The following is a 26,198-nucleotide window of genomic DNA, read 5'->3' as shown; positions in this document are numbered from 1 at the left end:
CATTGGCTTTCATCTGGGATACTGGTCATCCCGTTTTTCTTGCTCAGGTAGCAAGGGTTCGCAGCTCGAGGTTTCTAGTCGTGTTATTGAACGCATGCATGTATTGTACTCTGTATTTATCGCAGATGGAATTTGGAGACGTGAAACAATTCGACTTTTTGAATTTTACACATTTCATTTCATGGAGTGCAACTTGGTCGTCGAGAGGAGCCAACTAGAAAAAGTATGACTGTGGCTGCATTGATTTTATCATCATATCTAACGCCATTTGTAATCCTCTCCATGTAGCAGTCCAGCCAATCCCCATCTCTGGAATCTGCACCACAGCACGCCGAGCACAAGACCGAGGAGCGAGTCGTCTATTTGAGCTTCTTCTTGGGGCGGAGCTGGTTGGTGTGTCCGCACTTCTTCTTGCGGCAGTTGGTGGCACGGGGAGGGAGACGAGCCTGTACAAGGTCGGAGTTAGTATATGTGTTGACGTAATTGATCGCCTTGCCACGAAAGGCGGGTTCATGACGAGTATCGGGCAAAGGCGGAGAGGCGGGGTAAACGTACGTAGCACTTGCGGCAGATGGCCTTGTCGCAGTTGAACTTGGAGGCAAGGGCCTTGAGGGAAGGCTCAATGATACCACCACGGAGACGCAGGACAAGGTGAAGGGTGGACTCCTATAACGAGTTGATATCGCATGTTAGCGAATGTTCCACCATGTCGCGGACCATAGACCATAGCGCGAAGCGATCATTCCTCCTCTTGCGTATCCGTGGGCAGAGTTATCTCTGGACAAAGAACATGTCGGATGATCCGATCCACCCGGGATACCAAACGCCCCCACTTTTGGTCCAAATCAAAAAGGTTGAAGGTCGATCCCTACCTTCTGGATGTTGTAGTCGCTCAGGGTGCGGCCATCCTCGAGCTGCTTTCCGGCGAAGATCAGGCGCTGCTGGTCAGGGGGAATGCCCTCCTTATCCTGGATCTTGGTCTTGACGTTGTCGATGGTGTCGCTCGACTCGACATCGAGGGTAATGGTCTTACCCGTCAGGGTCTTGACGAAACTATATCGCACCGTATTAGTCCATATTCATTTTTCCTCCATAGGCTTGGGTCGTATCGGCGATGGATCGGGATTGTGGTTCGCGATGACATTCGAGGGGTTCAGAATGACCTACATCTGCACTGAAACGGCGCGGAAAAAGACGATGTTAGCTCACTGAGTCCATAGCGATGCATAGACGCTGTTGCACGGGGTGTATGGGACGTACTGGTTGCGAGTTTTCGTTGTTGTCGGCTGTCGGTCGCTGTGTTCCAGGCGGAGCTGTCGATTGTCAATTTGAGGATTTCGCTCGCTTAGCAAAGGTGGACCGATCGGGGTACCCTAAGCCCTAGTTTCTGCCCGTTTTCGTTGTACATTACATAAGCAACCCCGGTCGACCCAGCCAATGATAACTTGGCAGTGCATCGACCTACGTCAGGTATAGTAGCCCTGGAGATCCATTGATGTTCTACTAAAAATAAATGAGGCATATTTTCAGCTTTCAATGGTATTTCCTAATCGAATGCAACAAATCTTTCGATCATCAGCTCAGCTGGAAATATCAATATGTTGAGAAAAGACAATAATAGTTCATAGCAACCTTGGGAAATCAAATAATTGTACTATGTAGAGATAAAAGGTTGTACAAAGGTGAACGCCAGATACATGATCCCAAAGCCCCAACGCCATGCATATGATACAACGGACTTCCTCAGCTTTAGATAGTCGACCACATCTTTGAGTTGGACAAGAAATCATCGTCGTCCATATCTTCGGACTCCGCATCAGACATATCCTCTTCAAAATCAGCTATTTTATACGTGTGATCTTCATCGCTTTCGTCAGTGTCCATTCCTTCCGTTCCCAAACTAGCGAAGTACTCTCTGTTCTGTCGCTCTTCATCCTGCTTTGCGATCCTAAACTCAACAACTGTGACAGCACGGACAAAGGTTTTCAATGGGACTGCAGCGAGCTGTGCTGCTAGCTCATAAAGAGTCCGTGCGGGGCCACTGAGATGTGATTCCCATCGATACCGGTGATACCACTCGCCGGGACGCCTGTGATCGGTCTCATCGTCGTCAGGGATGACTCTTCTGGCTCTGAGAGTTTGCATGACTGTTCGTAGTAAAAGCTCGAGCTTGTCTTGAGTCGCATCACGAAGGGCAGGGGCAGAAGTAGAGGATAATTCCGGGGCAGCAGGGTCAAGAGAGCCAGGAGGAAGTGCTGGATCAGCTGGAACAGAAGTAGAGGATGGTTCTGGGCCAGCGGGAGAGGTTGGTTGGATATTTTGTTCTGTCCGACTGATGGGAAACAATTCGGCGATGCGATTAGGTTCCTTAGAAGTGTCCAGCCAACTGCTTTCGTACCAGTCCATGTAATGGTCTAACTGGGCAGAGGTCATGTTCAACACATCTTGGTCTGTAATCTGAATGGCAGTATTTTTCCCAATCTTCCCCCCAAACGGCTGATCATGATCGAAATTATTCTGGGCGCGTGCCCAGTGGGTCCAGTCCATGACCTGCGCAGCGGGCTCTTTAGCTGTAGTAGGATACCTTTTCAAATCATCGATTGGGAAAAGTAGTTTCGTAGAAATGACGATTAGGACCATCAATTGCAAGTCGGGAAGAAGAAGTGCTGTTTTTCGGCCATCGGATGAAGTTGTTGTCGGATATTGAAATGTGAAGCCTAGTAGATCTTGTAAGATCCTAGTTGCATCATATACTTCAACTAAAAATTGTTAGCTAAGACAACCACGTGGAGGCGGTTTCTCATACTTGGTAAAGCTAATCTCTTGATGTGCCGGAAAAGGACCATGGGCGAATTCAATGCAGGAAGTTCCAATTCAAATCGGCGCTGATAGAACAGCACTATTGCTAGAATGCCACGGTGGAAACGCTCGGCATTAGGTATCGTCTTTGTCAAAATTAGTCAAGGTCAACCCGGAAATGGTCTAGAGTTAGACTACACTTACATTGACTTCAAGGATCGCAGTCAGCTCTGGCGGAAGCCTTTCCCTCATTTCCCGAGGGATTGTTGCCAGGACTCGAGCGTAGGGAATCTTCTGCCGCATTATCATACTATAGAATGTGAGTATTGCGCAACTTAGTAGCAATCCACCGCGCTTGCACCGAGGAAAGAAAATACATACTCGTAAAAATCAATGACACTGACAGGAAGCCGCATCAAAAACGCTGCGAGATAACAAAGTGCAACAGAATCAATCAGTCGAGGCCATTCGAGATATCTCGAGTTTGGTCTAAATCCATCACGGGATTCCTCTTTCCCTGCAGGTTGTGAGCTAAATAGCTCAGATTCGGTATCATCACCGTCATCTTCAGTAGCATCAGTGAGTCTCATTTCGAAATCTTGCAAACGAAGAGCCCAGAGATCGCGAACAACAACCTAATCTATAATGAGCTTTTATTCTTAAACACATGAAGCAACATATGCACATACCTCAAGTTCCTCTGGGAAACCATGTTCATTAACCAAGGCATGACATTGTTTCCAGAGGATAAGCTGGTAAATTTGCAAGAAAAGCGTGTAGGCCGGACGGCCACGAAGTGCTTTTGACAAAAGTTAGCGAAGAGAACGATTTCCAAACTGTTAATTACATACTCTTGCTGGTCTTCTCCCTGATTTCTTTCCTCAGGCGATGTGTTTTGCCTAGATTTCCAAAATCATCGGCATCTTCTGCAACTTGAACACCCTACATATGTCGTATATCCACATTAGCTGTGAACTTCCTCTTGACATTTGATGCGGTGATAGGATAAGGTTCAGAAAGCGTCATACCTCCTGCAAATGACCGCGCCGACAATACCAAAGTCCATTGTCGAGATAATATCGGGTCTCACGGCAACCTTCTTGACCGCAGACCCCTCGGGTAACGTAGTCCATCCCCAAGGGATTTGTTCATGCTTGTTTGACAAGGAAGGGTTGGTATACCGAGATGGCGGGACTTTTTTTCTGCCTCCTAGTGACCGCCGTTTTTCTCGCTCCACACGTCCCGCAATGCGCGCGCTGTGATTGATCCGTTGACTACCTTAAGACGATTAAATTGAAAGGGTTTTGTACTTTTTATGTACTTTTTATGTACTTTTTTTTATTGTTTTGTTTTCTGGTGTTACACTTGTGTATGAAGTATTTACTGCGGATTGGGTGTAATGGAGTAACCAAGCTCCTCCGTTCATCTACGATATAATTTACTTATAATTTACTAGAACCATCAGGGTAGTCAAGCAAGATTGAGTATTTATTCATTCATCACACTATCATGAGATGCTGAGACTCAGAACTGTTCGGACAACACATATCATGCCAACCAAAGCAATTCTCGGTCCAGCCCACATCCAAGGTTATGTGGGGGACAGATCTTGAAGCAATGAGCATAATCGTTCAAAGAATCGTATCCTCCTTTGAACCATGAAAGATAAAATTTTTGGCGGGCTTTGAGCCCTCGTGGAACATAAAGGTTGGCATAACAGGTAATAAATCCAGGTATTAAATTTAACCAGACTTGGGAGCCTCCTTGCACTCCATGGCGGCCTCCTCGCCCATGGCAGTAAGGACGACGACGTCTAATGGTACCAGATCAGTAATGATTCCCTGGGAAATTTGAATATCGTTGTAACTTACTGCACTCCTTCTCCTCGGTAAGGAACATCTGGTTGATCTTCTCACCAACCTCGTTGTCGGGGACCTTGACATCATCCTTGGTGTCACCGTTATCGGTCATGAGGGACATGAAGCCATCCTCAGTGATGTCGAGCTAATATTGGTCAACAATACAGTCCATATTTCAGATCATCAGGGAAACTCACGAGCTGGTACTCCTTGCGGATCACGTGGGGAACATCCATGTTGTGGGTGGAGGGGGAGAGATCCTCGAGCTTCTTGCCGGTGAAGATATCGGTGGCGATCAAGTGAACCTTGGCGTGACCGTGCTTTCCAGTCTTGGAGGTAGACATGTCAATGATCTTGCAAGGGCGGTTCTTGATCACAACGTGGCCGTTCTTGCGCAGAGCAGAACACTGCATGGGGAAGGTGAGCGAAGCTCCGGCATCAGCCGAATCGAAAGTGACATCGTGCTGTAGTGAATCATGTTAGCAAGCGCTTCGAAAATTGTCAACATGGCGGGGTCAAGAGTCCAATATGGCCTCGTGCCCTCGAGAAGAGAAGAGGAGGGGAGCCGCATGCGGGGCTGGGCCAGAAATCCTCAAGACAGCCATTGGGAGATCTCGAATTTGTAAGGGCAAGTACGTACCTCCTCGGCAGACATGGTGAATAGATTTAGAGGGGTTGAAAGAGGGGGGTTTTTCGAAAAATTTGGGGAGGGGAAAAGTGAAGAAAAGAGGAGAGAGAAAATCAAACGAACTAAAATCTATCGTGGGCGGCGACGCTGTGGCGGGGTCGCTTACTGGACGTTGATTGGTCATGGAGGGTTGTCCACCTTGTTGGGTTTAGTGTATATAGCAGGAGTGTCCGAGTGTCCTGAAACAACCTAGCAACTACAACTGTTCTACCTTATTGTTGAGCTTACTTGGTGGATTTTCCGGAGTATACTCTGGATTTCTTGATTTGGTTCGGAATTCCTATGCCGTTCATCCCTTTACACAATGTGGCGCGACCGCATTTCAGTTCAGTCAACTCCCTCCGGAGCCAATAGCCGCAACCTTTCTCCTCTACCGCAACGATCATCCTCCCAGCTATCTTCAAGTCCCTACAATAGCCGCCCTGGTGTAACATCTAGAACTTCATCAACATCTCTTCTCGCGACCCCCAACGACTCTACAGCATCTCTCCCAGGAACTGCACGGGCAACCAATGGCTCTCCTTTAAAACAGACGAGTATTCAACGACCTCGACCGGCCAATGTCCCGGATCCGCTGGAAGTCTTGAATGAAATAATTGGGAAGGAAACCCAAACAGATAAGCATGTGCCGCAGCTATCGTCAGTACCGGAACGACCAGGGCAATTGGTGGAAGCCATCCGGTTCGACGGGCTGAGTCTCGAAGACTTTCTGGAAAAGAAAGACCCAGCACCAAAGAAAAAGACCCGCGAAAGTGATGTTAACGCGCAAACTGTTCAGCAGTTTGAGCAAGAGCGAGATAAGTTTCAAGAGCTACACACATCCATTACTGGATGTGATGAGGTGTCCAAGTCAGTTGAGCTGTACTTGAATGATTTCCAGAATGAATTGGGTGCCGTATCAGCGGAAATTGAAACCTTGCAATCTCGCTCAACACAATTGAACGCGATGCTAGAGAATAGGCGCAACGTGGAACGGTTGCTAGGACCCGCTGTGGAGGAGATTAGTATCTCCCCTAAGGCTGTTCGGACAATTGTCGAGGGCCCAATTGATGAGAATTGGGTGCGTGCATTGAACGAGGTCGATTCTCGAACAGCAAATATTGAAGCAAAGGCCGCCGCTTCCTCCAATGGCTATAAAGCCGTCGAGGATGTACGACCCCTTTTAACTGATGTGAAGACTAAAGTGAGTATGCTGCACTCAAATTATCTAGACCTATATTGACATCTATACAGGCGGTCCAAAGGATCAGAGACTACCTTGTGTCACAAATTCGTGCTATGCGATCACCAAATATCAACTCTCAGATTATCCAACAACAGCGACTGGTGAAGTTTAAAGATCTATACAGTTATCTCTCAAAGGTCCACCCAAAGCTGGCAGGAGAGATATCACAGGCCTACATCAACACAATGCGCTGGTATTACACATCTCATTTCACACGCTACCTTCAAGCACTCGATAAGGTCAAAGTTTATCCTCCTGACCGAAATGAGGTGCTTGGAGGTGATCCATCCACACATCGATCAGGTAAGAGCTATGCTTCTTTGATGCCATCTATATACTGATTATTTCAGGGAATATGATGCCTGGCGGCCGAGCTGGCTCTGCCGTACATGACCCTTTCTCCCTGGGTAGACGTATTGATGTCCTCCGAACTGGCAATCTCCAGGCCTTATCCTCATATCTGGCCGAAGAGGACAATACCTACCATGGAATCGAAGTTCCGTTCCGAAACTTCAACCTCGCATTGGTGGACAATGTGTGCGCCGAGTACTCTTTCCTGACTGAATTTTTCTCCCCAAAGACCTTCCATGAAATCTCTCGCAATGCCGTGGAAATATTCCAGCAGGTCTTTACTCTTGGCCAGAACCAGACCAAGAAGTTAATCGAGCACACCACCGATTCTCTTGGTGTCCTTATGTGTGTTCGCCTCAACCAACATTCGGCGTTTGAGCTTCAGCGCCGAAAGGTGCCTGTCGCCGACTCGTATGTTAATGGAACCAACATGCAGCTCTGGCCGCGCTTCCAGGTGATCATGGATTACCACGGCGACTCGCTCAAGCGAGTTGGATCCAACACTGGGCGCAGTGCTGTATCTGCTCTTTCGATTGCAGGCGGAGACGACCTGAAGCAGTCTTCGGCACCCCACTTCTTGACTCAGCGATTTGGACAGCTTCTTCATGGAATCCTTGTTCTTAGCAGCGATGCTGGTGATGATGAGCCGGTGTCCAACAGTCTAGCCCGGTTGACTGCCGAATTCGATTCTCTTTTGGCAAAATTGAGTCGCAACGGCACAGACGCAAAGCGAAGAGAGCGATTCCTCTTCAACAATTATTCATTGATTTTAACCATCATTAGCGTATGTTGCTGTCTCTTTGTTTTGGGAAACACGCGCTAATTGGAAACAGGATACCCAAGGCAAATTAGCAGTTGAGCAGAAGCAGGTAAGCATTTGAATCGTGTCTATTAAAGATCATATGACTAACTTGGCTTGCAGCATTTGGAAGAGATGCTCAAGAACAGTACCAGCACCAAGCGGTAGAAAGCGATTGCATACATTGGACAGATGCATATTGCGTGTGGAATGACAACATACTGCATTTAGATATCCTTTCACATAAAGCTCTTAATTAATGTGTATACTTATGGAGACACCTACAGGACTTTTATATGCAACTTCCAAAAATCATCTAAATATGTAGAGAGAGGAAGAGACCCTAGAAAGGCATACATTAGGGTCAATAGGGGATTTCAGGCCTCGGATTGGAAACCTAGGCTAAAGCATCTACTACTCTTGAAATACCCAACCTTCGTGTTGGAGGGTACAAGAATAGTCGACCGCTTGTGTGGCCTTCTGATAGAGGCAGAATAATTTGCTTCCCGTTGGCGGATGCCGCGAGTACAGTGTGTTCCGACTGGGATCGTCGAGTCATGACCGCTAGGCAACCTCCGCGGATGACTCACAAACAGAAGTACATCCTTCCATGGTTTTGCTTTGGAGAGAATTATAAACAGATAAAGTTCGAAGTCCCATTCTATCGATGTGAAGAAATCGTCTACATCTTATGTCTGTCATTTGTCAGATTGTTTAACAACCAGACCCTGTAGATCATCGCCTCACACGGACAAGACAAGATGTCAACCATGACAAACATCCCTATGACCATTCCAAAAGATGGCTCACTGGCCAAGTCTATGGTCAAAGATATTATCAGCACGTTTCTCACCAACGAGTGGCCAAACGTGGATCCAGAAACGCTAATAGTGACACGCAATACGGGATACGCAAACACAAACTGTGTAGTGGAACGGCCTCAGCCAAAGGGTGCCACACCTTCAGAGCCTCTTAAGGTGTTCCTCAAGATTCACGGCGAACTTGACGGAGAAATTGAGGTGTTCAAGCACCTAGTTCCCACCAAACACGAAGAGGCACAATTATGTCACGATTACGCCCAATTCGGTCTTGGTGCCAAGGTATATGGTTTCTTCCAGACACAGGATGGCACGTTCGGAAGGATCGATGAGTTCTTAGATGCACGCAATCTGGAGCCAGCAGATGTGGAAGACGCGAATATCCGAGCTGAGGTTGCGAGAGAAAATGCCGTTTTTCATACCTTAGCAACACATCGGGAGAAGAAACCGGTTCAGCTATACTACGATGCAGTCGCCGGAGAACTTGCAAGATATCACAAGATGGACAAGCTAAAGAGGCTAGCCAACGAAGGAGGTGTCAATATGGACAATCTTGTTGATTACGACTTCGTGTCTCGAATAAGACAAGTCATCAACAGACTGGAAGCTATCAAAGGGAAAAAGGGATGGTGCATCCACGATGTTCAATTCATGAACACGATGGTGAAGAACAGTCCCAAGGAAGGAGAAAGCAAGATCATCCTTATAGATTTCGAATTCGTCTTTCAGAATTACCGAGGGTTCGATATTGGTGGACACTTTTTGCAAAAGATGTTCCAGTGGTTTGACGAGGAGAACAAGATTGCAAACTGTCGACCTTACACAGAAGATGAGAAGAGGCACTTCTGCGAGGAATATGCGAAGCAATGGAATGAACAAACTGGTGACTCAGACACAGGGGAACAGGTTTTTAAGGAATCCGAGTTAGGGTTCATGCTGGCTATCACGTTTGAAATCCACAATATGCTCTGTTTTATGGATCAGGATGATGACAAGGATACATTGAGCATGTTAGGGCTCAACAAGCTATTTGAGGAGTTTGTCAATCAGTCTAACAAGCTTGGATTAGAGAAGTAAGAGGACTTCAGTCAATGCAGTGCTATATAACAACGCATTCTGAATTGTTTTATTCTGTTGCAGAAGATCAATTGAGTAAACCAAGCACTTCCCCGCGATAAAATTTAAGCATAAGAACCCCCTAAATCCGGGGTAAACCCCAGTAATACAAACCAAGCCCCAAGCACGCAGCTGCATATCCGAAGTGACGCATATACTTTATGACAGAATAGCCGAGAACAACGTATCCAAGGGTATCCATTATATAATTAACCAATTGACACCGGAATCACACAGTCCATCTGCAGTATCCGTCCGGAGCCAACTTCCCGCTCTTGCCGCAGCGGTCAAGAAGTCTGGATGGATCGATTTGAACGCCTCATTTGACAGCTCTGGCAGTCCCCGGATTCAAATTTAAGCTATCAGTTATATCCCGTCTCCGCGTGATCTGGGTTTGATGATTCTGGTTTGGGAATTGCTTCTTTTAGTGGCGGGTATCGCGGGGAAGGGATCGGTGAGTCGATTGGGGTTCTTGGTGTGAGATTGGGGCTTTCTTTTGGCTTCGTTTCGCTTTTTCCGAGGAGTTTGGTCAGCTGTTGGGGAAGAGACTTTTGTCTTTTTGGGTTTGGTATGTCTGGGATATCGGTGCTGACAGGTACTCGGTGTTTTGGTTGTCTAGATTGTAAATGGAGCCGTTCGCGAGATCTAGACATCCATTGGAGTCATTGTAGTGATAGATGCAATAAAAATGACACATCAACGGCCAATCGCATCAATCAAGATCTATACAAGATCCATGACTGCTGAAGCCCAGGATGAACCCCTGCACTGAGCTCCGCGGGCTTCTCCCAATCCGACCTCACTTGGCGCGAACGTAAACGCAAACGTAAACCCCATGTTTGAAATTTCAAAATAGTTGAAGAGATGAGAGACCGAATAGATAACGATCCCTCATGTTAGTGGAGCCGGCTGCAAGCACGAAAATAACGCCGATCTCGACCCACATCGAATTGCAAGTGACACTGATCTGTATACTTCGTCTGAACGAGGGTGTTTGAGTATCGCATGGGGCGCTTTGGTAAAAGGGTTTGAGAAAAGCTTCCTCCTCTTTCATAAGCTATATATACTGCTTTGATCATCTTGCTTCCCCCTCTTTTCATTCCAAAAGCTTTTGGTATCCCATTAACCTTTCCCTTCTCTTTTCTCATAACACATCCTACCTTCAATCATGGCCACCTCAATCCCAAAGACCATGCGTGCTCTGCAGTACTCAGAGCCCAAGAAGCACAAGATTGTTGAGGTCCCTGTGCCTGAGATCCGCGAGAATGATGTCTTGGTATGAAGTCGTCCATCAATTTGCGCGGAAGCGGACTGACCAACCCCCCATCAGATCAAGGTCAAGGCCTGTGGTGTCTGCGGCACTGACTTGCACATCCACGAGGGTGAATTCATTGCCAAGGTACATCTTTCGCACTATAATAAGCGCTCATCGTGAATTGGCATGCTGACCAGTCCGTAGTTCCCTTTGATCCCCGGCCACGAGACCGTGGGCGTAGTCGCCGCCATTGGACCTAAGGTTAAAGACTTCGAGATCGGCGAGCGAGTCGTCGCCGATAATTCCGAGCTGTGCGGAACATGCTTCTACTGTCGTCGTGGCGATGAGTTGTTCTGCGAGCATTTCGAGGCTCATGGTGTGACTATGAATGGCGGTTTCGCTGAGTACTGTGCCTACCCTGGTAAGTAGACCATATCAAAAGCGTACCGGGCTCTCAAGTCTGATTTGCGATTTCCTTTCAGCTGGCCGAGTCTTCAAGATTAAGAACCTTTCCGACATCGACGCAACTCTCCTCGAGCCCGCCTCCTGTGCAGCCCATGGTCTGGACAAGATCGCCCCGAAGATGGGCTCATCCGTGTTGATCTTCGGCGCCGGTCCTACCGGTCTGGTATTGGCTCAGATGCTGCGCCAGAATGGTGGCTGCAATGTCATTGTCGTTGCTCCTGGAGGTCTGAAGATGGATTTGGCTCAGAAGCTTGGTGCTGGTGATAAATACATTGAGCTGTCGCGTGAGAGTCCCCAGGCTCAATTCGATGCTCTCAAGGCTGAGAACCCGTACGGATTCGATATTGTTGTCGAGGCTACTGGTAGCCAGAAGATTCTCGAGGACTCGATTAACTATGTTCGTCGTGGTGGTAAGTTGGTGGTGTATGGCGTGTACTCGAGCGAGGTTCGGGTGTCATGGTCGCCGGCTAAGATCTGTGAGTTTTCTTGTTCGCTTTCTCTTGAGCTTTGATGTTTTGCTGACTTCATTCCAGTTGGTGATGAGATCACTATCCTTGGTAGTTTCTCTGAGACCTACAAGTTCCCTGCTGCTGTTGACTATCTTGACTCCGGCAAGGTAAAGGTCGATGGCATCGTGAACAAGGTGTACAAGATTGAGCAGTGGGAGGAGTGTCTTGAGGCGATGCGTAACAAGACTGCTATCAAGGCTGCCATTACCTTCGATTAGATCTGGATTTCCCTGTGAATTTCATCATACAAAGTACATTCTCATAGAGGACGGTTAATAAATTGACTCTCTTCCTGGAACTATGGGGCATCCTGACTTTATATGTACTCGAAAGTGAGGACCTTGATAGACCAACAAGGTACTTTTGAAATTAATAGTATTATCATCAAATAGGACTAGCAATATCATATTAAAAAGGGGATTATACTAACAAAACATGAGACTATAGATCCAAACCGAGGAAAGGAAGTCCAGAAACGGCATACTCCGTCATCAGCCAAGCCCGGCCTCTCCCCGCCGCAAACTCTCCACCCAAGCTCCAACAACCATCACCACCCAATTCCCCAAACCAACCACAATGGTCAAACCCCTAACATTCAAAGGCGACAAGCCAAAGAAGCGCAAGACTCGCACCACAGACAATGAAGCCCCAACCGCTAAATCACGCAAAACCGAGCCCGAACCAGAAGACAACCCAGAAGACCAAAGCTGGGTCTCCGCCGACTCCCCAAGCGACATCGCCGGCCCAGTAGTCATAGTCCTCCCCTCAGACGACCCAACCTGCGTCGCCAGCGACGCCAACGGCCAAGTCTTCGCCAGCAAGCTCGAAAACCTCGTCGACGGAGACCCCAGCACAGCGGAACCGCACGATGTGCGACAGGTTTGGGTCGCGTCGCGGGTGGCGGGGACGGAGTCATTCAGTTTCAAGGGACACCATGGAAAGTGAGTACATGAAACTGTTTTATCGCGGCATATGCATATGCATAATCCCCAATTCCTATTCCCGTTGTTTTTTATTTTTATTTTTTTTCTAATCCAAAACTAACAACCAACCTCTCCAATCGCAGATACCTCTCCTCAGACACACACGGCCTCTTCACCGCAACAGCCTCGGCAGTGAGCCACTACGAGTCCTTCCTCGCAATCCCCTCCCCGGAAGTCTCAGGGACATTCTCACTTCAGACACACGGCGGCGACGGCGAGTCTTTCCTCTCTATTAAAGAGAAATCCAAAGCTGCGTCTGGCGTTGAGATCCGCGGAGACGCGAATACGATTTCTTTTGAGACGACCGTGCGCGTGCGCATGCAGGCGAGGTTTAAGCCGAAGTTGCGGGCTTCCAAGGAGAGTAAGGCGTATGAGAAGATTAGTAAGAAGGAACTTGAGGGGATTGTTGGGAGGGTGTTGGATGAGGATGAGGTTAGGAGGTTGAGGAAGGGGAGGAGGGAGGGGAATTTCCACGAGGTCTTGCTTGATGTTAAGGTTAGTGGGAAACATGATAAGTGGGCTTGAGGATTTCAGGGTTTCAGGTGAGTTTATATTCTTCTTTTCTGGGTTTGGTGGGAGGTGGTGCTGATTGTGGTAGTGTTTCTGTCCTGAAGCATATCGGACTTTGGTTCCCTTCGCCGGCAGGGTAATTCGAGTTGTGCTAGCTGCAGGATTGCGTGGATAGGCTGAGACTTTCCAATGTTTTTGCCTATCGTCAGTCTTACCTGTCGCGATTCAGGGTTACTGGCATTCCGAGCGGTGGAAATGCATCGCGTGAGCTCGGTCCAGATTGAGAGAAACCTCAACATGCTGACTCCAGCAAGGGAACCGTGTACGTGATGCATGCCATCTCTACAAGCCCTTAAGGGCCACAATAAATGGAGGAGAGAGAGAACATTTAACGGCGCATGATATCAGCCTAGATGGCGGTTCATTCCTTTATCAAACGGAGCGTTCGCATCTCATTCTAGACAACGTACAGCGAAGAAAGCAAAGTACAAGACATAATGACACAAATCTCCCCGCCGGAGCTGTATGAAACCCACTTTTTATTCTCTCCTCTGGTAACCATAAGCTTCAAACCCTCCCAATCTCCGTACAACTTGTATAAAGTAAAGAACTATCAACGGAGTGCAAAAAAAAAAAAAAAAAAAAAAACACTCGAGAATCTCAAATCAAAGATTCAACTCAACTTCAATTAGCACAAACAACGCAGGCATCCATTTGTAGATAGAGATAGTTCTGATTATGGAAGACATAATTCGTCACGCAGAAACAGATCTATGGCGAGAAGGGGCGGTAATGACAGAATGGGGGGATGTGTCCAGTAGAGCAGCAAGCCCTGGGTATGAATTCTAACAAGAGTAGTACAAGGGAACAAGACCTCGATACCTCGAGCAAGAGCGAGGAACGGGAACACAAAAAGTATGATAGACCAGATTTCAAGGTCACCATAACAAAGAAAAAAAAGGCAACCGCGTCCGTATAGCGGAAAGCATTCTTTGAGGAAGGGGAGAAAAGATAAAAGAAAAGACAAGATAAACAAAATATCTGGGTTTGAAAAGAGAAAAGGAGAAAGTAGCAAAACTGATCAAATCTAGGTTCATAAGGAGTCTCTTTCACCGCGAGGATAAGCCCATAACATGGGGCGGGACGCGGGTGGGCAGTGGGAGGGCAGAGGCAGACGATTTTACAGAGATAGGCGAAGCGGAGGAGGAGACAAGGCATTGGAGATGAAGGAACAAAAGGGCAAAAAGGGAATTTAGGAGTTGAGCGATAGGCCCTGGAACCGGTTGATCCATTCGCCCTGCGCTGGGTGCACACGGGAAGAACCACTGGAGCCGCCTATGCTGCCGGGATATTCGAAGGAATCTGCAGGGCCAAAGCTGGATGGCTGTGGGGAAAAGACGTCCGAGTGAGCAGGCCCTTCTGAGTGACGGGATGGCTGAGAAAAGGGCTGGTACGACTCTCCGTAGGATGTGCGAAGCATGCCGACGGGGTTTGGCATCTCTCGGCCTGTGTCGACAGTATCTCGCGATCCGACATAGGGCCTGTTCTCAAGTTGGTGGCGACGGTCTGTTTCCTGGCCATAAAGTGGGTTGGGCATGGGGCTAGGACCTGACAGGCCAGCCGCAGGGGGTGTGACAAACGAGGCCGGGTTGATAGCTGACATCCAGATGCGAGTCTTGTAGATCTTAAATAGATCGGTCACCAGCGAGTTGAAGTTGATGTACGAATCAGCAAAGTAGTAAAACGTAAGCTTTTTCCAGTCCCTGCATAATCATTAGTTCAACCATTACGGACAGCAATCGGAACCAAGTAAACTTACATTTGGAACTCGGCATCGAGGATCTCCATATTAAGCCGGTGCTCAACCACTTTCTGCTGGCAAACCCGCTTGGCTTTAGCTTCATTTCCTTCCTTATCGTGCAAAGTTAGGACCTCATGTTGCTGTGCCAACCGCTTGATGAGCTTTGGTTTGATGTCTGTCGCGGGTTCCTGCGCGCTGTGAGGACCATGAGGACCCATGCCACCCGTGGCACCTCGAGTGTTCATGCCCGAATTGGGGTTTGTGAGGGTGGAGCCCTCAGGCTGGCCGTGTCTAGAGAAAATCATGAGGGTCTTGTAATGCTCTTCCGCGTAATGCTGCTTTAATTCCCGTGCCTGTTGGAGCGAGATGTTAGCATGAATGACGGTGCCCAGATCTGTTCCTCGATCTGCTTCCACAATAACTAGATCACCGGTTTTCACTTGAAGACCGGTATCTTCTTGGATGTAGAAAACGTCTGCGCGGCTGCATTTGAAGGCGACAATGTACAAAAGCTGATTTTGATGAGCATGAGACAATGCGGATGGCTGACGACCATATGCATTCGACATCGCATATTGGCTGAGAGATGGCGGGAGACCCGAGGAGCCATCTCCCCGCAAGGTCTGTTCACGGGAGTAGTAAGGTTCTGGAGAAGATATTAGCCTTGAGCGATAGCAAAAGGATGTAGCAAATAGACTCACGGTTAGAATAGTCACTAAGGTTACCATAGCCGTCATCGCGGTCTCCCATAGTTGCGCGAGGAGTAGCAGTCGAGTGCGAGTCCACAGGACCGATTGAGCCATGACGCATCGGAATCTCGGCGAAAGAGTGTCGACGACTTTGAGGCATATCAGGCATACCGCCGAAGCCTAGAGACGTTTGCCAATGAGCCTTGCGGACATTATCTAGCGCACGATTTTCCAGTGGGGGGGCAAAGGACGTGAATTGTGCTTCCGGATGCGCTAGATGCTCAGAGAAGCGGCGACGAGAATTGCCACGCATGTTGTTGTATCCGGTAATATCACGCAATTCTCCTAAATCCTCTCCAGCCAGATCTCCCTCTGGAACACCGCCTCGGATGCGATGCAGTGAATGACTACCACCGATCGATGCAGCTGATCCAGCCCGCTCACGGTATCTATTATCCATTTGACCTGCCGCAGCTGCTTGCCGTAAGAGTGCGTTCTCGCGCGCCAGCTGCTCGATCTGCCGAGCCTGACTCGCTGAGTAGCTCATGTCGCTTTCCGAGCCGTTGAGACTCTCGTCACCGTCATCATCCTCACGGACTCGACCGAGCATTGCAGTATCGTGTCCTAATTCACCGAGCATACTAGGACGTGATGCTCGGGGCTGAACAGCAGACATTTGACCCGGACCGCGGGAACGACTTCCTGGGTATTGCGCACCAGCAGCAGGAGCCGCACCGGGCTTGTTCGTAGAGAGGCCGAGGAACTCAGGGTCCATCTGACCCACAGAATATGACTGAGAGCGGTAGGTTTTGAGAGTTGGTTGTAACGGGATGGAGAATGGGATAGTGGATTCACCAGAGATGGTACGGGTGATTGGGCTCAACATTTCATCTGACACGTTGCCGCCCAAAGGAGGTGGGTTGGTCATAGTAGGAGAGGGTACCATTTCTGCCAAGCGAGAAGGTGGTTCCTTGCGTGATTCAGTGTTCCAGATTCCTGTGCCTGTGCCCCAGGAAAATGCATTTCCTCCGTTTTGATTCCAATTGAAAGATCCGGCAAGACCTGGGCTCGTAGTTGTCGCCCATGGTGCCTGATCACTAGCGGGGCTTGTAGGGTTTGATGGGGCGGAAGAAAGGTGACCTCCAGGCAGCGAATGTTTACGCTGAGCGGAAAAAGGCACTTCATTCAACCATGAGGTGCGACGGACGGGTGGCCTGGTGGTAGGGGGGATGATATTTTGGGCTTGCGCTCCATGCTCTCCATCATCGTCAGAAGAAGCCAATGCATCCGAGTCTGGGGTTGAACGGCGCACGCCTGGGTGAGTCTTCTCGAGGATGGCAGACGCTGTCGCCGCAGAGGGTGGGGTAGATGAATGAGCCATCGAGGTCGGTTTGTTAGATGGCGCTGCCATTCTGGTGAAAGAGACACTGTTGCATGTTAGTATAGGATTCCCAGTGTAATATGTGTGACAAACGCGATTATTCCCTGCAGACTGTGTCACCATGAGCACCACTTGACACTCAGTGAAGCAACACAAACAGAGCGGGGATATCTGATCAAGGAATAGCCCGAAGCAATGGAGAAATGAGAGGTAATTCACTGACCTGTACGATCTTTGTTAATGGCAAATCTGTACTGTATAGATGTCTCTTGGTTCAAAAAAAATAAAATTTGACCACATGCGATAAAGCACCTGTCTTTGTTCCACGCGCTCGATGAGGTTGGGGTAAAGGGTCGATCTCTGGTCTTTAAAGCGACGACGGATGACTAGGTGTATGCGCTATGTTCAATTCCGGCTAAGTCGAAGTCAGCGATTGTTCCCATATTGAAGCTGGATGGCAAAAGAGGGGGGCAAAGGAACAAATGAGGGAAAATATCAGCGTATGTAGGGGTGGCATGACTGAGAGCTGCCCAGGTGTAAGATAAAAGCGGAGATTGTGCAGATATGCATATCCTCGGCCCCTCTTGCGAGAGGGTCCAGAAGTGGGGATGGCCCAAAAAACCCCTCAACCAAGAGAGAGCTGTGCGCAACCCGATGGACATGGATGTGAAGTTCAATTGCAAAGGGAGTAAGGGAAGAGTGAGAGATGGCCACAGAGAAGAGAAATATGAAAATGACATGCAAGCAGATAGCGCCACAGAGAAGCACATTGCCCAAGATGTAGGAAAGGAGAGCGACCGAGAACCAGACTCGTACGTACCTCCAGTTAGCGTCAAATACTTGAACGAATCCTTTAAGCAGCCCTAGTTGACGCGCGAAGATCACCAGACACCTCTCAAGTAAAATAGTATCCACAAAGAAAAGCGAGTCGAAAATCAAAAGCAGTCGCGTGATCGCAATTGTGTCTAGAGAATTATCCATGTATCAGCCCAGTCGCGTTCAGGACCTGAGAAACTCGACAGAAACGTTGCGCGACTCACCACTCTAATCGTTTCTCTCTCAAAATGTCTATTTGCAAGCAGGTGCGCACGGTGATCGTGGGTCTCGTCAAAAATGTTGGGGGAGCCCTGTACCCGAATTGCACAAGTGAATTTCGAGGTGAACGGAGGAAGGAGTGCGATGGGATCGGTCAGATAGACAGAACTGGCGAACAGCAGAAGTGCCGTATTTTCGAGGATAGGCCGAGGCGCGTGCCAACAAAGATGCTGAATCTGAATGTTCGATGGTCGGTCTATTGGGAGATGGAATGCGCTCGGAGAGTTTGCACGATCGAAGCTGTGACCACAGATGACGTTGTGGAGCAAGTCGGAGGACTATGCTGTTCCCCTTAAGGATGGCGCATCTTGCGATCGAAGAAGAAGATGTGTAGATGGGATGAAAGTGGGAGAAGAAGAGAGGGGGATAATGTAAAAGATGAGGGGAACGCAAAGAGCCTGGGGTAACTTCTCTTACGGATCTGGCAACGTTGCCCCGGAGGACACGGACCACTATGGTTTGATCTTCGATTTTTTAGTCGATTTTTTAGTTCTTTTTAGTGGGATTGTTAGTGGTTTTTTAGTGGGTTTTTTTTTAAGAAGACATGAAAATTATAAAGAAGATATTAAGAGTAGAGTATACTTCACCAAGACGTATAAAATAAAATGAAACAAGAAGATCAGGAATATGGAGCTATTAGGCTTAGGCAAGGTGGCGTAGACCCCCATCCAGAACAGGCGGGTCCCTTGGAAAAATAAGCCGATCATCTGGGGTTGTGCCACTAATTTACAAGTCCACATTATAAAGCATTGCAATATATATATATATGTATAGACAATACAAAGTATAGTAACCTGACTAGTATTATATCTAATACTCTGTACTCTGAAAAAAAAAAAAAAGAAAAAAGAAAACCATCGCACGGCCCTCGGGTCGCACACTTGCGGGGCAACAAGGCCAGACTCTGCCTCTTTACCCCGGATTGATATGCATTTTCTGACACTTCATACCCCCTCTCTAATATAAAATGACCCTTACTCTTATTAACCCCCCTTTTTGTGGGGATATCTTCACATTCAGCCAAGACATACATAAACCCTCTCACCTCTGTCCTCAGGTCTAGACCGTTGAACAGCTCTGTGCCACACAGTCGTGTAGTACAATAAATGGCATCGTCAACGTGACTCTTGTCTCTCAACCTCAGTGGATGATTCCACCCCCTTGTGCAAATATAAAACTACTGTCAATGAGGACTCAGGGATTAGCAAGGTTCATCTGCAATTACTATTATTTCGGACGAATCATGTTGTCCCCCGGGCCTCCGACCGGGTTTATTCCCTGGCACAAGATGTTGCAGCATCCAGCCGTTGGCTTATGGCTCATTTCATTTGTTTGTTAATGTACGCACTATTCCAGTTAGGTCCTACGTTCTCTGTTCTCTGTCTTTCCTTTCCTTTCCGTTCCCTAAGAATATACCCCGCAATTTGACTCCTAGGAGCTAGAGGATGACCGTGGATATTACCGGGAATCTAAGGCAATGTGTCCACTACATGTAGTTAGAGCACTTTCAGAAATTAGTGTCATCACCTCCAATGTACTCCGTACAATACTCTGATTGTTTCTTAACCCCCAAAACCAAGACACAAGCTAGGCACTACACTTTGTAATGGTCAATTGATACAGTACTATGTATCATAGTCTTGTATTATACCTACACACCCAAATAAATGTCTTCATGGACGACCAATTATTCACACTAGCATGCAGAACAAAGTGGAGGGTCAAAGTGGCGGGGAGAGGGGAGCTTCAAATGAGGACCCGCTAATTGGTTGCAGCTCACAAGCCAAGGGGCCAGTGTGTACTGCAACGAACCACAGCTCCCAACCTAACCAAACCTAATCCACTAGGGAGACCTCCGGAGTTGTCTTAACGTCACAGAAGCCGTTATACTGGATGCTGCCTCTGTAGGTGCTTACACATACTCGCATGGGCCCATGGCGATTCTCTAGACAGACATGTAGTTTTCTATCGAATAAATTTCATATCCGAAAGGCCATATCGACGTCCACACTTACCACCCGGAAGACAGATAACATACGCCGAGATACAGCTCATGCCAATGAATCTTCTACAATGAATAGAAGTCTTGGCATGTCCCAGTGTAGGCTGATTGAAGATGTCGAAGACCTAGACAGATACCAACCTGGAGGATACCATCCTCTACAAGTCGGTGATGAATTAGATAATGCCCGCTATCGAGGGATTGACAAAAAGCCCGCCATGTGGCAGTGAAGGTGATCACTGCTGATGCTAGTGGCTGCACGCAGGAGGCTAGTCTTATATGTTCTCTTGGGAACCAACCTTCTAAACTTGGAAGAGGAGGTATCCTTATCCAGTTTCCTGAAGTGATAGATCGTCTCTCCACATTGGAGCTGTACGAAATATCCAGAAAGCCAGAGCCAGAGGACATTGTCCGTCTCGATGGAAAGCATTGTCAAATGGCGTGCCCGCGCAAGTGTTCATTCCCGGTTGGTTTGGTGTCCGCAGCGAGAATCATCCTCCGCGATTTTGGCGAATATTTCAACCCACAATATCACCCAAATTTTCCTCGAAGACCCTTCCTCTCCTCCAGATTCTTCAACGAGCCACTCTCCTTTGCGTCAGACATCTGGACACTTGCTTGTACCATCTGGGAGATTGCTGGCTACCGCCCATTGTTTGAGGCATTCTTCCCAACTGCAGACCGTGTTACTGCAGAGCAAGTCGAGGTACTTGCCATCTTACCTCCGGAGTGGTGGGGAAAATGGAGTTAAAGATTGGATTGGTTCAATGAAGAGGGTGAATTGAATTTGAAGCCGGGCATGTCTACGCGTGGGGGCCTAGGTCAGAGGTTTGAATACTCCATACAACAGCCACGGGCTGAGATGGGCCTAGAAGCTATGACGGAAAAAGAAAGGAGGGCATTTGAGGTATGTGAATAGTAGATCATCCATAGTCCGTGCTATTTAGTTCCGAGTAAGCGCCCAGGTTGCCACTGGGATATTTAGCCACTTTCACTCTTTCAGTTTACCTGCACCTTAGGTAGGTAGATAGTTTACATTTCCAAGGTTCCATAGGAGGAACATTCGGTAGCTGCGCAGGTGCCATGGATCGATTCTCGTACAATCACGAGACGTTTAGAAATTTATATCTGTACAGTATCATGGGTACTACGTGGTATGTATTAATATTCCGGGTCATTTATACCGTCTAGCGGGTTTCAAAGAGTGAAGCGGTGACAACAATTTCTAGAAGTTGTAAGTTAAACTAATGTACAAGGTATATGCTCCAAAGGACCTATTTTACGGCGCACTGTCCAAAGACGCACTAGCTGTAGCAGCAGCGCCCTTCTGCTGGCGCAGCTTCTCCTCGAACTTCGAGAACTCATGCATGGAAATAATCTCTTCCTCATCCAAAGCCTGCTCAACACCCTTGACCTCCTCAATCTGAAAAGCAACGTTAGCAAAATGCCCTTCTGTCAAAACCAAAGGAACGGGAATGCGGGGAGGGACGTACATAGTGCATAAGCATAGACTCAATACCGTTCTTTAGCGTAACGGTGCTGGAATCGCAAGTGCGACAAGCACCACGCAGCTTCAGCATGACAATACCATCCTCAAATCCTTTCAATTCGATATCACCACCGTCTTCTTGGATGGCAGGACGAATGCGAGTCTCGAGCAATTCCTTGATCATGCTGACAACCTCGTCATCATCCTCGTTAAAAGAAAGTGAGTCCTCGCCACTCTCCTGCTCGCTGCCGATAGCACCCTCGACCGTCGTCACGATCGTCTCGCCAGAGGTCACAGCTTGCGTGATGATGCTGAAGACTTCCGGCTTGATGTGTGACCAATTCGCGTCGCTCCCTTTCGTCACTGTGATAAAGTCTGTACCGTAAAAGACGGATGTGACACCTTCGACATCGAGCAGCTTCGCCGCGAGCGGGGATGGGTGTGGCGGCGCGAGGGTTGATCGTGGGGTCATATACTCGAGGAATGTGCTGGGGAAGTCCTCTGGGAGGACGCGGTGGTTGGGGATGAACTTCAAGGCCTAAATTATGGGAGATAAAGGTCAGTTCGGTTTCTTTTGCCAAGATAAGATAATTGAGCTTTAGAACTTACATCCGGGTTGGGAGTGTTCTCGGTCTGGATGAAAATGGTGCGCTTGCTTGTTGGGGAGAGGCCGTTCACTCCGCCCTGCGAGGCGGGCTGCTGGTGCGGTCGCACTGTTGGTCGGCGACGAGTCTCTGATGCTGTGATTGTAGGGAGTCGGGCTGCGCTTGAGACATATCTGTAGCGCGCGAATGCCGGTCTGATTGTTCGGGCGGAGCACTCGACGGGAGTGGCCAGACGGCTGCTTAGCAGAGCGCGGCGGAACATTGTTGTAGATGGTGTGCTTAAAGACATTATGTTATGGGATGAAATGTGCAAAGATAGTTGGTGACAGGTGAATTGTAGAAAAAACATTCGAGGGTCTCTTCGGCTGTCGCTCTGACGCAATTTGATTTCACGTGATCTGAGATCATGGCCGGATGACAAATGAAGACAATTTCTCGGCCAATGAGAAGAGATGTTTTGCACAATTACAACTATGGATGTGCCGACTGTCGGAGGTTGAGAAACCAGTAGTTCATGGCCAATTGCCATCCTAAACCATATATTGAAACAGAATTTTGTGATTCATTCTACACTTAGATAGAGCATCATCATCGATTGCAATATTACTCGCAATCGGGCTTTGGGGAAGTAAGCTTCTTCCCAGCATTAGCCTGGTAGCGGAGGCAATATTTTGAGAATGTGGAAATCCAAAGTCTCATAACTGAAGATCGTTTAGGCATGAAATTTGCCTCACAACTTATCAGGATTAGCTTCGGCATTTGGAATGGAATTTGTCTGGTATAACAGGCGTGATCCAGCCCTGTCTCGGGAAGGAAACTCAACGGCATCCGAAAACAGCATCTAAGATCTGAGCTATGCAGTTATCGAGCTCAAACCAAAGAGAAACTGACTGGGAGAATACCACATTGGACCACGTTGTACCAAGATTCTCTCGTATTCCACAAACACAAGAATGAATCCATCCTTCAAGGATAGCTAACAATATGACAAGTGCTCTTCAGTGGACCGATCATGCCATGGGTGTGTTTTTTCCTATAGTTGATAGATATACTTGTATGCATATTTCCGCTTTCCAACCGCGTCACACAACTGATAGATCCAGTGATCAGTCCAGAATCCCCGGACAGCAGCAGTAGGCAGCGACTTTGTGATGGAAATTCTGATTTGGCTTTGAAAGGAATGTTGATCTGAGAGAAGTAGCCGCTTTGTCTGACACAATTTGTAGTTGTGCCTTGATGATACTTGACGATGGAACAGCAAACGGAATATAATACATGGAGCCGCCGATGCTTCACTGGTGAGTTGGACTCAGTGGGCTATGGTGGCACGAAGAAGATAGTGAGAAAAACCAGGTACTTGGCCAAATACCTTGTCGTATTAGACGAAGAGCCAGCATGGTGAAGGTATCACACTTTGCAGATCTGTGGGCCGAATGCCATCTAGTAACTAGCCCTGCTCGCAAATTGGACAAAGGTGTCGTGTCTTCCGGATAGGCGGCAACATGATTTTGACAAGTCATGAATCAACCTGTGGACACATTAGCGGGAAGGCAATTGCTAGTCTGTAACAAACTGCATTTGCACGTCGGGGTTGTATCGAATCGAAGGGAGATCAGGATCCACCTAGTATGTCCCCGGGTGGCCGGGTTGATATCCCCGCAAAGTGATTGTCGTGGCCGTTATGCGAAGGTCAGGATTTGGCTCCCCAAATGGTGGATAAAGACACGATCCCAACGTATCCTGTGCGAACGTGGCCGTTGATGTATCGCATGCATTCATGCTTTGTTTCGTCACACTGGACAGGGGTTAAATTTTGGACGTGGACGACCAGGTTCCAACCAGGTCCCGGGGGAAGAGTCCGACATCCCCTTTGCGCGTTTTGCATACATGGTGTAGCCTTTCGATCTAAATATATGGTACATCATGCATTTATGCAGTTTCTTGTCACGCGTGTGCCCGCATATATGTGGTGCCTAAGGCAGAAATAGTTGACCCGAGCTTCTTAGATTTTCATGCAAATCATGCAAATCGGGTAGCTCAACTTTTCTAGCCTTATCCTGCATCATTATCAAGCAGGACGTGGACCAGTGAAAAATGAGGGAGCAAGTTTGATCACTGTGCAGCTGATGGATTCATTGGGAAATCGACACAATGCCTGGTTCCTGTGAGGTTTGCTCTTTAGAGCCCTCAAAATATCGCTGTCCTACATGCGCACTGATGAGGTACTGACACGATTATGATCCCGTCCCTATCCATACGTGGACCAGTTGCTAAGAGTTCTCGATTTAGTTGCTCACTTGCATGCACCCAGTCACATAAGATATACTGTGCTCCAAAAGCACCATCGAATGAGGAACCGAGTAACGCTCCGGCGCCCAATGCCGTTCCCACACCCGAGAATGATACCAACGGCACTGAACCTACAGGGCCAACCGGCAGCGCTCCCGCGATGACCCCTGCAGCAGTGGCGGCATCGGCGGAGATGAAAGAGTTTCTCAGCCAGCACCCCGAACTCCGCAGTCAGCTACAAGATATGTACCAGTCGACGCTGGAAGAAGAATGGGTGGAATCGTACACAGCCCCTGCACGAGGACGTGGGCGTGGCCGCGGGCGAGGTCGTGGAGGGTCTACTCCTCGTAGCCGTGGCCCATGGACGTCCGAGAAAGGCTTCAACCGTGGCCTGGGCAGAGTCCGCAAGCTAAGGCAGGATTGTGAGGAAGGGACGGAGACTGGCCAGACCGCCGAGGCTTTCATGCGGTTTATGGCGCTTGTCAAGAAGGGCCAGGACTCAGACTCAGCTTAAGTCATCTACAACCATTCTCTGGTGAGAAACAACATGCGAGTTGGACGATCGGCACATATACCTTGATTGCACCACATTTATATGCTGGGTCCGTGTAAGTGAGACATGCAGATTTTACAAGAGAGTGGCGCTTTTTGATCTACCTTCACTGTTCCAATAGAGTAGTTGTCAGATTTGACAGCTTCAGCTATATTCAGCCTCATGCAACTCACGAATTTTCGGCCTCCGTGATTTTTTTATGAATCTCTAGTGCATACTACCGGCTCTAGGGACTGCCGATAAGCGCACCAGTAGATCAAAGCGCCGGGCATTAGCTCTACATTGTAAGGTGTTCAGGGCCCACAGAGTGCAATATAGCACCACATACGGAGTACAGATACAGCGTACAACGTTCGCATGCGAGCCAAGACCAGCAGCCGAAGTCCTACATAGTGTCAGATTTAGCGGCGCTTTTAGCGCCCCCAATAAAGCGGAGCATATGCTAATGGTCCAGAACTTCAAAGACCAAAATTTCGGTAGAAAAAGTACTAAAGTACTGAAAACTCGGAATCTGCATGTTTCTGACTAGTCACATGGAGCATCTCGCGATATAATCAGATGAGCAGGACTAGCAGTGCCCTGTATGTTGTTAGACCTATAGGGCTACTTTGTATGCAAAGACAAACAACCCTTTTCCAACGGGAGGGAATGACGCGGCAGCCAAGACAGCTCCTGCAGCTATAGTCAAGCAATACCAGTTTATTAGAACATAACGCGACGTCGTAGACCCGTCGACTAAGCGAGATCATCTTAGACCCAGCCTCGGTTCTAGTGGCCACTCATTTTGAGACCTTGGGATATTACCATGTGTCGAGTTCAGCTGAGCCGCTTTCATGGACACGACGATCTCCTAGGCTTCCAATGAAATGCGAGAATCCCAAAATTAAAAAAAAAAGATGATCTCAACCCAATTTCAT

The 26,198-nt window shown here is 48.2% G+C and overlaps 9 protein-coding genes across 9 annotated transcripts; 5 read left to right on the top strand and 4 right to left on the bottom strand.

Moving 5' to 3' along the window:
- Positions 1–359: 359 nt before the first annotated feature.
- PEX2_006720 (ubiquitin-60S ribosomal protein L40) lies at positions 360–3,865 on the bottom strand (the record flags this gene model as incomplete). The annotated part of the gene is made up of 12 exons (XM_016737949.1): positions 360–446; positions 556–666; positions 873–1,053; positions 1,168–1,204; positions 1,261–1,313; positions 1,763–2,759; positions 2,807–2,945; positions 3,004–3,109; positions 3,181–3,434; positions 3,489–3,598; positions 3,651–3,741; positions 3,842–3,865. 12 exons carry the CDS (start codon positions 3,863–3,865, stop codon positions 360–362), a joined length of 2,190 nt encoding a protein of 729 aa, XP_016594521.1.
- A 676-nt stretch (positions 3,866–4,541) lies between these two features.
- On the bottom strand, positions 4,542–5,313 carry PEX2_006710 (Eukaryotic translation initiation factor eIF-5A; the record flags this gene model as incomplete). Its single annotated transcript, XM_016737948.1, has 4 exons — positions 4,542–4,612; positions 4,671–4,803; positions 4,856–5,122; positions 5,299–5,313. The coding sequence occupies 4 exons, from the start codon at positions 5,311–5,313 to the stop codon at positions 4,542–4,544; spliced, it is 486 nt and encodes a 161-aa protein (XP_016594520.1).
- Positions 5,314–5,650: 337 nt separating this feature from the next.
- PEX2_006700 (putative GARP complex subunit (Sac2)) lies at positions 5,651–7,889 on the top strand (the record flags this gene model as incomplete). The annotated part of the gene is made up of 5 exons (XM_016737947.1): positions 5,651–6,529; positions 6,580–6,874; positions 6,922–7,706; positions 7,756–7,791; positions 7,845–7,889. The coding sequence occupies 5 exons, from the start codon at positions 5,651–5,653 to the stop codon at positions 7,887–7,889; spliced, it is 2,040 nt and encodes a 679-aa protein (XP_016594519.1).
- Positions 7,890–8,482: 593 nt separating this feature from the next.
- On the top strand, positions 8,483–9,616 carry PEX2_006690 (putative choline kinase; the record flags this gene model as incomplete). The annotated part of the gene is made up of 1 exon (XM_016737946.1): positions 8,483–9,616. The coding sequence occupies one exon, from the start codon at positions 8,483–8,485 to the stop codon at positions 9,614–9,616; it is 1,134 nt and encodes a 377-aa protein (XP_016594518.1).
- Positions 9,617–10,823: 1,207 nt separating this feature from the next.
- Positions 10,824–12,102, top strand: PEX2_006680 (zinc-dependent alcohol dehydrogenase family protein; the record flags this gene model as incomplete). Its single annotated transcript, XM_016737945.1, has 5 exons — positions 10,824–10,931; positions 10,986–11,054; positions 11,115–11,331; positions 11,393–11,851; positions 11,909–12,102. The coding sequence occupies 5 exons, from the start codon at positions 10,824–10,826 to the stop codon at positions 12,100–12,102; spliced, it is 1,047 nt and encodes a 348-aa protein (XP_016594517.1).
- A 358-nt stretch (positions 12,103–12,460) lies between these two features.
- Positions 12,461–13,392, top strand: PEX2_006670 (uncharacterized protein; the record flags this gene model as incomplete). The annotated part of the gene is made up of 2 exons (XM_016737944.1): positions 12,461–12,825; positions 12,951–13,392. The coding sequence occupies 2 exons, from the start codon at positions 12,461–12,463 to the stop codon at positions 13,390–13,392; spliced, it is 807 nt and encodes a 268-aa protein (XP_016594516.1).
- Positions 13,393–14,629: 1,237 nt separating this feature from the next.
- PEX2_006660 (PSP1 family protein) lies at positions 14,630–17,248 on the bottom strand (the record flags this gene model as incomplete). The annotated part of the gene is made up of 3 exons (XM_016737943.1): positions 14,630–15,140; positions 15,197–15,824; positions 15,880–17,248. The coding sequence occupies 3 exons, from the start codon at positions 17,246–17,248 to the stop codon at positions 14,630–14,632; spliced, it is 2,508 nt and encodes an 835-aa protein (XP_016594515.1).
- Positions 17,249–21,532: 4,284 nt separating this feature from the next.
- Positions 21,533–22,701, bottom strand: PEX2_006650 (NifU family protein; the record flags this gene model as incomplete). The annotated part of the gene is made up of 4 exons (XM_016737942.1): positions 21,533–21,570; positions 21,651–21,768; positions 21,839–22,372; positions 22,444–22,701. The coding sequence occupies 4 exons, from the start codon at positions 22,699–22,701 to the stop codon at positions 21,533–21,535; spliced, it is 948 nt and encodes a 315-aa protein (XP_016594514.1).
- A 1,945-nt stretch (positions 22,702–24,646) lies between these two features.
- Positions 24,647–25,242, top strand: PEX2_006640 (uncharacterized protein; the record flags this gene model as incomplete). Its single annotated transcript, XM_016737941.1, has 2 exons — positions 24,647–24,661; positions 24,751–25,242. 2 exons carry the CDS (start codon positions 24,647–24,649, stop codon positions 25,240–25,242), a joined length of 507 nt encoding a protein of 168 aa, XP_016594513.1.
- Positions 25,243–26,198: the final 956 nt, after the last annotated feature.

This window comes from Penicillium expansum (genome assembly GCF_000769745.1).
Source record: "Penicillium expansum strain MD-8 chromosome Unknown contig20, whole genome shotgun sequence".
Lineage (NCBI taxonomy): Eukaryota > Fungi > Ascomycota > Eurotiomycetes > Eurotiales > Aspergillaceae > Penicillium > Penicillium expansum.
This window is presented reverse-complemented; position numbering and strand designations above follow the sequence as displayed.